The 12,270-nt window shown below is 41.3% G+C and overlaps 1 protein-coding gene across 3 annotated transcripts in view; it reads right to left on the bottom strand.

Moving 5' to 3' along the window:
• megf6b (multiple EGF-like-domains 6b) overlaps positions 1–12,270 on the bottom strand; it is a 50,440-nt gene that overhangs the window by 2,921 nt on the left and 35,249 nt on the right. For all 3 annotated transcript variants that reach the window (XM_088309145.1, XM_088309146.1, XM_088309147.1), the window contains 24 exons: positions 11,305–11,427; positions 10,637–10,759; positions 10,379–10,549; positions 9,541–9,672; positions 9,290–9,418; positions 9,078–9,206; positions 8,717–8,851; positions 8,505–8,639; positions 7,602–7,727; positions 7,384–7,515; positions 6,595–6,723; positions 6,367–6,498; positions 5,510–5,638; positions 5,311–5,439; positions 4,420–4,548; positions 3,566–3,694; positions 2,150–2,278; positions 1,943–2,071; positions 1,618–1,746; positions 1,408–1,539; positions 701–829; positions 488–616; positions 290–418; positions 77–205 (listed from right to left, as the gene is read on the bottom strand). In XM_088309145.1, coding sequence (XP_088165271.1) covers positions 77–205; positions 290–418; positions 488–616; positions 701–829; positions 1,408–1,539; positions 1,618–1,746; positions 1,943–2,071; positions 2,150–2,278; positions 3,566–3,694; positions 4,420–4,548; positions 5,311–5,439; positions 5,510–5,638; positions 6,367–6,498; positions 6,595–6,723; positions 7,384–7,515; positions 7,602–7,727; positions 8,505–8,639; positions 8,717–8,851; positions 9,078–9,206; positions 9,290–9,418; positions 9,541–9,672; positions 10,379–10,549; positions 10,637–10,759; positions 11,305–11,427 — 3,147 coding nt within the window. The remainder of the gene's footprint in view (positions 1–76; positions 206–289; positions 419–487; positions 617–700; positions 830–1,407; positions 1,540–1,617; positions 1,747–1,942; positions 2,072–2,149; positions 2,279–3,565; positions 3,695–4,419; positions 4,549–5,310; positions 5,440–5,509; positions 5,639–6,366; positions 6,499–6,594; positions 6,724–7,383; positions 7,516–7,601; positions 7,728–8,504; positions 8,640–8,716; positions 8,852–9,077; positions 9,207–9,289; positions 9,419–9,540; positions 9,673–10,378; positions 10,550–10,636; positions 10,760–11,304; positions 11,428–12,270) is intronic.

The raw sequence follows: 12,270 nt of genomic DNA on the forward strand, positions 1-12,270 counted from the left end.
CTGTCCCACACCTAATAGGAAACTGGTAACATCTGCAGTTAAGTAAGTGTACTGTAATATTGCATTGTTTTCTCACCATGTTCACACGCATGTCCGTAGTATCCTGGCGTACAATGACAGGCGCCGCTCACTCTGTCACATGTGCCGTTATTTTCACACTTGCACGTCAGCTGGCAGTCAGCGCCAAAAGTACCTGCCGGGCAGGCTGAGAAGCAAGAAGAAAGAGAAGAAGAGCAGCCATCATTCGAGCGCTCCCTCCTGGATTAGTTGGGATTGTTCGTCGTGTTACCGGCGTCGCAGTGTTGTCCGCTCCATCCCAGGCCGCATGTGCACTTGCCCGTCTCCGGGTGGCACGCGGCGCCGTTGCTGCAGTTGCAACGCTTCACGCAGCCAGAGCCGAACCAGCCTTGAGGACAACCTGTTGCACAAAGAAAATAAAAATAAATAAATAAATAAAAGTAGATGGGAAAATAAAAGGGTGACTCACTTTGTTCGCAGTGCTCTCCTCGCCGTCCAGGCGGGCACACGCAGCGACCGGTCACTGGGTGGTTCCGGCCTCCGTCTCCACAGAGGGCCACCTGAGCGCAGTCGTGTCCGTAGCGGCCGTCGGGACATGCTGTCATCATGGAAAGCATAAATGAAATGCCACCTCTTCATTTCTAAACACCTGTTGTAGTATTATTGTTCTTTAAGGACTCACTGATATTGCACAGCGCGCCGATAAAGCCGGCGGGACATTTGCAAGCACCGCTGGACGGGACACACACGCCACCGTTTTCACACTCGCACTCCCGCTCGCAGTTTGGACCGTAACGACCCATTCCGCATGCTGAACACAAGAATATAGTACAGAGATGCCTTGAATTAAAAAAATGTAAAGATCACCTTACATAAACGTACAGTACTTGTAGAAATAAAACTAACAAAATAGAATGTCAAGAATTTGACCAACAGTAGTTTATAATTCAATTCAACAGGTATTTATGTGGCTCCTTATAGTGTGTATCTACATTGGCCATCAGGGGGCAGTCTAATTCGTGGTTACTATATGAAGACTTCAGATCAGTAATCTGTAGTAACTGTTTTTTCGCATGATAAATGATCATTCGAGTATTGCCTGTTTGCACGTGTTGCTGCACTGCTTGTATTCAAACATCCACTGCTCATCTAACTACTGTGCCATTGATGCTACTTTGCATTGTGTTAGCATTAAGACCGAAGAATTATGTAAATCTGTAAATGATGAGGTTTGGCTGACTTCATGAAATTAATTTAATTTGGCAATGAACTTCAGGTGGGAGTGTCAAGAAACTGCATCGTCACAACTCAAGACAAACAACGTGAGTCAGGTCACTCGAAAGTTTAAACGGCACTGTATTATGTTTTCATGTCAGAGTGGTGATTTACTTTGATCACATTTGGGCCCGTGGAAGCCGGGGGCACAGTAGCACGATCCAGACACCGGGTGGCACAGTTGGTTGGTTTGGGAGCACTGGCAAACCTCATTGCAGTTGGGGCCGAACGTTCCAGGGAGGCAAGCTGACAATCAGAGCGAAAGCAACAGGTTGCCATGAATTTTTGAAGTGTAGCTTCCAGGCAAAACCGATGGAAACTCACTTTGCTCGCAGCCGTTGCCGGTGAGACCGGCCGGGCAGCCGCACTCTCCCGACATGTGGTGGCAGGAAGTGCCTGGAGAACAGTCGCAGCGCCGCATGCAGCCCGGCCCGAAAGAACCAGGCAGGCAGGCTGCAGACAAGCAAATGATTACCATATTCTGAAAGAGTCAGAAAAAGACCACTAGAACGCCTAAACTTGATTTGGACTTAATCAGGCACTTTTGTCACAAAAACCTTGCATTTGAACAGGGGTGTGTAGACTTTTCCTGTCCACTGTCATAGAGTACGATTGCAATTCAATGAGTCAATTTCTTCCTTTGCAATACCTTTGTCACAGTGCTTTCCTCTCCAGCCGGGCGGGCACTGACAGTCGCCCGTTATGTGGTGGCACGACGCCCCGCGCGCACACTGACACCTCCCCTCGCACCAGAGTCCGAACGTGCCCGGCTCACACGCTGCAAGAGCAAGCGAAAGTCACAAAAGACTAACAACACACGCAAAAGAAAAATAAAATGCGTAGGTCGGACGCTCACATTGGTGACAGCGTTCGCCCGTCCAGCCGCTGGCGCAGCTGCAGCGTCCCGTCCGGCTGTCACACCGACCGCCGTTCTCACACTCGCATTCGCGCTGGCAGTCGGCCCCGAAGCGTCCCGCCGCGCACTCTGTGGGGGGAAAAAAAAATACAAAACGCACGAGCCGCTTGTGACAAAACTCAGACGGAAGGAATCAAGCGGCGTTCATCGGGTTCTTGCTGATGTCTGCAAAATGTTCCCAGATAGGAATTTTCATTTGGACTGAACATGCGGACACACTCCGGATGAAAGATAAGGAAACACATAAATACAATCAAAATACATTCTGTTATATACAACAACTTTTTGGAACTGGTGGCATGTTATTTTCATTTAGTCACCCAAGTTCATTGTTTTAAATATCTTATTTATTCATTCATTTTTTCAAAAACTTGATTTTATTTTTACTTTTATTCTTTTCATTTTATTATTCATTTGTTGGTTATTTTTGTTTTAAATAGATTTTTATTTATGTTTTAAATGTATTATTACATTGATTTGTTTGTAATGTTTAATTTTTAAATATTTTATTTATTTTGTTGCATTCATTCTTTTTTCAATGTTATTTGTATTCATTTGATTTGTTTTTATTTTATTATTGCTTGTATAATTTTCTCTTTTTAATTTAGCTTGAGATATATTTTTTACTTTTTAGTTATTGTGTGGTTATATTATTGTATTAATTATTTTTTTTCTCTCAATTTAGTTTGGTAGTCACTTAATTAGGGATTTTTTAAATATATTTTTTAGCCTTTTTTTTTTACATTTTCATTTTTATTTTAAATACTGGCCAACAAATGTTCTCAAAACTTCTCAATTTTTTTTCTTTGCACTGATTCTTTTCATGTTTTGGTTTGAATATTTTATTTGGCTTTAAACATATTTCCATCATAGAAATGAGCCTTTTCTGGAAAGAACCCGATCCATTTTGAATTATGGAGAACACAAGTCTGCTTGGAGTTTCCTTATTTTTCAAACTTGCATAACTCATCTGTACAGTTAATGAAGACTTTCTGACGGTCACATTTTGACCCTGAACAAGTTAGTGTTACATTATTTCCCATTGGAAAATCTGGTCTGCCTTGGAATTTCCACTGTATTTTTTGGTCCGCCTCCCGACTTGTTGCACACGCTCCAGTTAAATAAATAGCAACTGATATTAAAAAGCGTAATAAGGAACAACTGCTCGTAAATTTTAACTGCAGCAACGGACAGAGCGAAGTAATGAGCTGAGCCGGAGGAGGTTCTGGCGGTTGTTGCCGAGCACAACCACACTTGTTGGATGTCTAAAGTTCATCCAGTCAACTGGATGACGGCCAAACGTCTCCAAATAAAATGAAAAAAAAATCTCACATCTATTCGGAGACGTACTCGTACCCATTTCACAGGCGGCTCCGGTCCAGCCACTGGAACAGGAACACTTTCCGCTGCTTGTATCGCAAGTGGCTCCGTTTTGACACAAGCAGCGATGGCGACAGTCGACGCCGTAGAACCCCGCCGGGCATTCTGGGAAGAAAGCACCCGCCTGTTACTGAGCCACAGTGGTGAAAATTAAATGATAGTAGGCCCCAACGGTAAAGCTAAAGCTAACATTAAAGCTAAAGTTGCAGGTAGGTTAACATCCTGCGATCTTTATTAGGTGACTTTAAAACTAACATTTTACTGATTACTTCATTTTAAAAATATCTCAGCTAATTCCAAGTAACTATGAATTACATTCAACAGTTGAATTAATTTCACTAAAAAAAAAAAAAAAGTCTTTAAGGATTTCACTTAACATATTTTTTAAGGAAGTCTGGTTTTGCTTCACATATTCAACTTTAAATATTGTTATGGCAAACCGTAACATTGATTATGTTTGGGTACCTCATACAGTCGCAGAGCCTTTGGGTCTTTTTTTTTAACCCTGAATGTGCTACGAGCCATATTTTTTAAAAGATCACAAATTATTATTTTTAATTTGACGTACTGGTACCGTTTTTGAAGCTAGATAACACTTTGTCAACAGTACAGGGTGTGCAACCTGTTTTAATATTTTCCTTTGCTGACCCAAACTCAAAATAGTAATTGGATCTTGAAAACGTGAATCTCCCTCCTTCCACCTTTGTCGTTTTTCAAGTTGTTGAAATATGACATGTGTGACGTCACTCTCCCGGACACGAGTACAAAATTGTTAAGTCTCAGAATGCTATGTACTGTACTATTTATGTGATTTGCGTACGAGCGCTCACTTTGTATACAGTCGGGTCCGCTCCAACCTGGCGCACACGCGCACAGCCCGCTGGCCGGGTGGCAGACGCCGTCGTTACGGCAACCGCAGGTCAGGTTACAGCCGTCGCCATAGAAACCAATCGGGCATGCTGCCAATGAGAAGGAGAACGAAGATGGTTACCTCCTCATGAACTCTGCTCGTCAAAAGTGGCAACCCCAATTTGGTAAGTGGTAGAGCAAAGAAATATTGGCTTTCTTAAATTCCAGACATATACCCAATTTTACCCAAAATACCCAAGAATGAATGAGTGACACATTTTCATTTTTGGAATGGATTAATATTTTACCTCAAAAATTGTGCACAGAATACCTTATAGCAACTAAGTGAGAAAGCGGTTTTGAAAATGTTTTCAAAATAATGGCCTATGGTTGTGAAAATACGGTAACATTTCCGCAAAAAAATATCTTGGAAAAACTGTGGGTTTTTTTGTTGTTTTTTTTTTTATTTTGTCAAAGACTTGAAAACAATTTGTTGACAAAATATTGACCAGTCTTCAAAGGAACAATAAGAATACTTTTTTAATATAAAAAATATATTTAAAAAAGTATAGATATAAAAAAATATATTTAAAAAAAAGAACACGAAAATAGTTCTAAACTATTAAAACCTATTCACCATGCTTGACATTTTCAACGCTTCATGCGACACCAAAATAGGTGAAATTAATATTTTGCGTAAAAATTTTACACATAATGCCAAATGATAAAGTGAAAAACTGTTTAGAAAAACTTAAGAAATAAAAAAATATAATTGTACTGAATCCATTGAATCAAATGTAAATCAATTTTAAAGAGAAATGCTGTGAATACCATTCATGTTGTGTGTTCACACGTTTCGTGGCTTCACTCACTTTGTTTGCAGAATGGCCCAATCCAGCCACTGGGACACGAACACAGCCCGCTGACCGGGTCACAGCGTCCGCCATTATGACACGCACATTTCTTCTGACAGTCCAGCCCAAAAAAGCCCTGAGGACACGCTGAGACATACTGCAAAATGATTGACATGCACACTTCAAGAAATCAAACTGTGAAAGGTGAGCGACTTACGCTTTTCGCAGAAGGTTCCGGTCCATCCCACTTGGCAGGTGCAAGCGCCGCTCACGTGGTCGCACAGCGCCTGATTGTCACATTGACATCGATGACGACAACCTAGACCAAACTTTCCCGCTGGACACTCTGACAAATAAACAATACAAATAGATTAACCTTTAACACATTTTGTATGCAGCTGCATCTGTTTATGCATGGATGAAATAATAACTAATATATTAAAAATGAGATCAGGCGCAACTAATGAGTCGGGTATGACTGTGCAGAATAAACATGAACAAACACAACATAAAAACATGGTGGCACACAACAAGGTGGAGTGATCACATCGCCATTAAAAAGTTTGTCCCTGCACAATGGAAGATCATCTTTATTTCTACGCAAGGAACATGCTTGCTTATCACCTGCAGAAAAATGCAAAAAATAAATACGGGCCACGGGTCAAATACTTTGGGATTTATCATTCTAGCCAGTTTTTGATTTGTTTTGACATTTGTTTTTTTAAATTCAATTCGTACTAATTTGTTTTTAGAGGAGCTTTTATTCGTTTTTTAATTTTCTGAAAAAAAAAAATAGTTTTCGGTAAAGTTTGACAAGTTTTAGTATTTGTTTTTTTAAATACGTGTAGTATTTTTTGGAGCACAGGATAAAAATAAAGGTCATTAAATTTCGTGCAATAAAGTAAACCACAATTCTCCAATGACTGTTTGACATTCCTTCTTCCGTATAGACATATAGTAATACTGGAGACGTTTGAGGGAGGACTGGCTGACTCCAAAGTAAGATCGGGATCATCTTTAACACTGTAGGACAGGCAGGACGTCGAGTCCAAAAATGTTCCAGGTAGCACCTACTCTCATGGCACTGTGTCCCGGTGTAACCAGCCTCGCAGTTGCACTGGCCTGTCACCGCATCACAGCTGCCATCTCCATTTTGACAGTCACAGCGCTCTACGCAGTCCGTCCCCCAGAACCCCGTGTCGCAAGCTGGCAGGACAAAAAAAAAAAAAAAAGTCAAGAAGCTTCTGAGTTTGAATTTTACAATGCTATTGTTTTTTTGTTTGTTTTTTGATGGAGCGCTACCTTTCCTGCAGTTGTGGCCAGTCCAGCCGGGAGCGCAGGTGCAGCGCCCACTCATCGCGTCGCAACGGGCGTTGTTCTCGCACACGCATTTCATCTGGCAACCTCGACCGAAACGGCCACTTGGGCACGCTGAGGGGAACATTTCACAATGCACATGTCACATGACAGCTTATTTAATGTGGCTATCATGTTGCAATGACTTTTTTTTTTAATTTTTAACATTTTTTTTTTTTACTTAACTGAAAAAAAATCTCCCGCCACATCGACAGCCTTTCAGCCAATGAAAAGCATTTATAGGAAAAAAAAGACCAACGAGAACAATGATGAAAAGAATTATTCATTTACAGTCGACATCAGCCTGACCTGAATATAAATTTGTTTGCTTCCCTAAAATCTAATCAAAACAACACTTAAAACTAGTTTTTCATAAAAACCATTATGACTTAAATTATATTATTTTGTTTTTATCTAGTTTTAAATAGGTAATATTTTCATTGGTAAATGAAAAATGCAACTGCATAGAATAGTGAATTGTATGGCACAATATTATTTAATAAAATACTATATATATATATATATATATATATATATATATATATTATAATCATTTTGAATGACAGCTGTGTTTTAAAAGGTTAATTTGTGGGTTAAAATGCGTTACTATCAAGCGATGAAATTTGGTGGCGCAGCCTCTTAATGAATGCTTCGGGTATATGGATGTACTGGAATTTTTATGTTAATTTGTTCGCATTTTCATGAGCGTTGTGTTATAAAGACGGCACTACTCACAGCTCTGGCAGAGTGTTCCCATGAAGCCGGGGGCACAGTTACACGAGCCGTTGCGTTTATCACACAGGCCGCCATTCTCACAAACGGGACAGCTTTCCGAACAGCCCACACCCCAAAAACCTTCTGGACACACTGTTGGGAAAAAAGAAAAAAAAAAGATTATGAAATGTATTATTGATTTTTAGGTGACTTCTTAGTGTTCAACACGATCGGCCAACCTTTGTCACAGCGGGCACCAGAATTGCCGGCAGGACACCTGCACCGTCCCGTCACTTTGTCACAAGAGGCGCCGCTGCAGTTACAAGGATGCACACAGCCGGGTCCGAAGCTTCCATCGGGGCAGTCTAAACAGGGGGCAGGCTGATTATTCTCAAAACTCAGTCGTGTGAAGTAACCAAGGACAAAATAATTGCTTGCTATAGCCTCCATAAGTTGATTTTCTTTCAGGTCTCTATACTTCCCTTTACTATTTCTCTGATAACATTCACTCTTTTACAGAAGCATTTTCTCACGACTACGTTATTAACATGGAGGAACGTGAATTAGGTAGCATGAATGATGATGGAAACCGATTCGGAGAAGAAAGATATTCCCCATCCATGCTCTTATTTAAGAGATTTTTTTTCTGTCAGCTATAAGAATGATTTAGACTAAATGTGGTAGTGCTCTATGAGCAGAAAACCACCAACTCATGTGTAATTTGGAGGGGAACAAATGTACAGTTTTTACGTTATCATAAGCTATTTTTTTTTTTACGTCTTTCTTTTTTTTGCACAAGCGGGACCTGTATTTAGATCAATTCTGATCAAGCTGTCAGAATTCAAGTTGACAGCACATTTGTTTCCAGCATTTTTTTTCTCTTCTCAGTATGAGCACGAAACATACAAAGTAAGGACAAAAAAAAACAAAAACATTTTCACTTTTTACTTTATACTTAAGTACATTTAAGAGCTTGTAATTTTTTTTTCAATTTACTTAAGCAAAGGAATTGAATCTGTACTTCTACTTTTACTGGGGTATTTTTTTTTCTGTTGTCCTGCTGACTGACTGTAAGTAGAGTGTGTGACTAGTTTTTCCACTTCGATCAAAATTCAACAGAACGTTTATTGCGTTCCACCCACCTTGTTCGCAGCTGTCACCATGACGACCTGGCGGGCACGTTCGCTGGCACTCCCCGCTCACGTGGTCACATGACACCCCGGTCGGGCATGCGCACTTCTTCTCACAGCCGCCGCCGTACGTGCCCGGGCTGCATTCTGCAGCGGGGAAACAAAGCCGCTCACATGAGGAAGCAATTATATTGTGACATCATTTCCTTCAAAAAACGACTCACCTTCCTTGCAGGTGTTGCCTCGGTAACCGGGTTTGCACACACACGTGCCGAAACGACGGTGACACTCCACAGTGTTGTGTTGGATGCATTGGCAATCCTCAGAGCAGCCAGCACCGAAAGTCCACTTGGGACAAGCTGGAGAAAGAAAATGACACTGTCAAATAGAACACAAGACTGGTTTTTAAGTTGCACGCCAACGTCAACAAGACCTGCTGTAAGACATGTCTGCCATCTAGTGATGATTGGTGCGATTACAACTTAAAACTGCAGTCGAGTTCTAATTATTTAAGGTATTTTTTTTCATATTTTGGATTTTCCACGCCTTTTAAATATATGCATTGGCAGGTAAAGTTTGTCATACGGAGGTGGCAGAAGCGTCCATAGAGTCCGGGGTCACACAGACAGGCGCCATAGGTGCGATGACAGCGTCCGTTATTGGCGCAGTTACACTTTTTATGACACTGTTTGCCATAGAAGCCCTTCGGACAGCCTGCACACAGAAAGAAAAAAAAACATATAAAATCACCGAATTGTGTTTTGCCTGAGGAGCGGATTAATGAAGGTACAACTCACCTTCCTGGCACAGCTCCCCGCTGACACCCGGCGGGCAGCGACAGCTCCCGGTGATGGGATCACAGCTGGCGCCGTTCTTGCACTTGCAGGGGAAGGAGCAGTTTTGACCAAAATAGTTTTCAGGGCACGCTGTGACAGTAAAAACACCACAGAATTTCTCGCTGGAACATTTTAAAGAAAGGTCCATTTTTGATGCAATCATAAGAAAAGAGTTGCCCAATATTCATGTTTGTGTGCGTGCGTGTTCTCACTCTGGTTGCAGATGATTCCCGTCCACCCGTCAGGACACTCACAGCCGTTCTTCCAGGAGTTGCACTTTCCTCGGTTGGAACAGTCGTCACACGTCAGACTGCAGTCATTCCCGAATGTGTCGTCCAAACACACTGCAAGTCACCGGTGAACAGACGTTAGCAAAGACACAACATTTGAACTTCCGCTGACACTTTGGAGATGTTCAACGACATGGCAAAATGTTTGCCTTTGCCTTCCTGCAGCTGCTGCTGCTGTCAAGATGCGTTAGCCTCAGCATTCCTGAGTTTGAGGTGGCTGCAGTTTGTATCGACAGGAGCAAAAGGTGCGCTAATTGAACCCCGCTGCGACTTTTTGGAATCACTCCATCGTTGAAGAGAGACGCGTTCGCTTAGAAGGTTGATAAAGGTTGCTCCAATTGCAGACGGTGCGTCTTGTTTGTTGGGATGTTGAAGGGCGATGCGTGGTCTGAAATGTTTGATGTCAATGACTGTTCTAGGGTTGAAGAGTACGCCGCTAATTTTCATGTCCAGCGAAGGTCTGGAGTGAGGCGAGCCATAAATCTGCGCAGGGACAGGCTAGACTTTGCTTTGATATTCATGCAGATGTACATATCTTGGCACTATTTAAAATGGGTTTAAAACTTTCCACCGTTGTGGGTGTGAACACTGCAGAGTTGATCCGTCGCTAATAGAAGCAGCTCTTTTCATTCCCTTTAAAAATCTAAAAATTACTTGACATGCTGGAAGAAGAAACTAATAATGGGGTACATGCATTAAAATGTTTGCTAGAACAGTCAAGGCTGTGGATTAGCGAAAGATCGCCTTGAGGAATACGCACCAAATTTCTCAGAGAGATTACTCTCAGCCCTCAGATCGCCCTCGTCGTCCTCGTAGTCGTCGTAGCGCTCAAGAGGTTGGCTGTCGTCGTGCAGCAAGGTGAGCTGAGGGCGAATCAGAGGCAGCTCGGCGGCGCCTCCGCTGTACAGGGTCTCGACTGCGTTGTCCAGAACTGCGAGGGAGGAAGAGTTGAAGTCACGTTCGACGTGCCGCCAAGTTTTTTTGGTCTCTCGCCCACACTTTGTTAGACGGCACTCACGGATGCAGGAGAAGCGGTCCTCGTCCAAACGGAATCCTCGTCGGCAAAAGCACTGGTAGGAGCCGCCGTTGTTTTGACACGCGTGATCACAACCGCCGTTCGCTGACAGACACTCGTTGATGTCTGAACGACAAAAAGAGAAGACAGTACCTTTCTTAAATCAAAGTATTTTCTTGGACAAATATTGTCAATAAAAATCTTTCAGCTAAAAATGACAGATTTATTTTATTTTGTATGAATGGACGGAAATATTGTGAGAAGAAAATTAAATAGATAAATGTATTGTATCAGATCGTAATCTTTATCAACGTACCTACCTACTACCTCGCTAATGATTAACCGTTTTATTCCAACCAACTTTGTAAGCTGTAACAGAATAATTGAGTTGTTTTAACAGAACGCTCGTAAGTACCTTGTAAGTCCTGGAAAACTTAACTACAAAAATTTTAGCGCTTTGATCATTTATTTTGGGTTGACAGTGTACTCATGGAGCTATCATTAACTGTTCCAGCTTTGGAAAAGGTTTACGTTCAATCGGATCATCTTCCAAGTTCTTGTAGAATAAATATTGTGTCTGGAGTCGAAATGACCATTGCATGAATGTACAAGGGAGAAAGACAAATGGAATATTTCTTCTTTTTCAGAAATGTGTGGAATTTTAAACATACCGTCACAGCTGCATCCGTCCGTGCTGAGGCGGTAGCCAGCTGAGCAGTAGCACTCGTAGCCTCCGGGATAGTTGGCGCAGTTTTGCTGGCAGCAGGAGCTCCGCTGGCCACACTCGTCCACGTCTGCCAAACGCAACACAAACACCAAGAGCAAACTTTACGATCTGCTTCCGTGAGGCACTTGAAACAAAAAAAACAAAAAATGAAGAAATGTTGAAATAATGCTAATTGTGAAGTTTGAGAAGCCAAATGTGGGTCAAGCGAACAAGGGGAAGTGACTCTTGATGATATAAAAACAGAAGAAAAGCTTTTGGAAGAAAGATGCAATTATTATTATACTTGATATCAAACCTGGAATTAAATTTTGTGTCAACACTCCAACACCAATTTTAAATGTTCTTCTGCTAACTATACTGAATTATTTTTCTTTGTCAAAGCGTAAACCTTGCTGATTTTGAATGACATCCAACCCAGGGTGGTCCAGGTGGCCAGGTCATATAAAATTGGAAACTTTTTTTCTGTGCCACTTATAAAACAATCAATGTAATGCATAAGAAATTACAATACCGATTGCAATTTCCGTAATGTATGTATCAAAAAAAAAAAATTCTAAATGCATGCATGTTTGAATGAGTTGCAGTGAAAGATTCAAACACAAGCAACTTCTTTTTACAGAATTACAGACTTCTTCTCTCATGTTTGATTATGTTTCAGATGGTATATGCACTTTCTTCGGTCATTATTGGTTTAATTAAGAACTGATCTGAAGTCTGTTGTGTGAGTAAAATGCTGTTAATCCCAAGGGATTGTTCTATGTGTATTAATTTCAATTCAGTAGCATTTCGAGGTCAAAGAAAGAGAAATTAAGTAAAAAAAAAAAAAAAACACTTTATTTTTCATTATGAATATTTTAGAAAGAAATCGTAATCATTATCGGAAATTCGTGTTTGAGAGGAAATAATCTGG

This window comes from Idiotropiscis lumnitzeri, chromosome 11, assembly GCF_059441095.1.
Source record: "Idiotropiscis lumnitzeri isolate Australia: NSW breed Sydney's pygmy pipehorse chromosome 11, RoL_Ilum_1.0, whole genome shotgun sequence".
In the NCBI taxonomy this organism is placed as follows: domain Eukaryota; kingdom Metazoa; phylum Chordata; class Actinopteri; order Syngnathiformes; family Syngnathidae; genus Idiotropiscis; species Idiotropiscis lumnitzeri.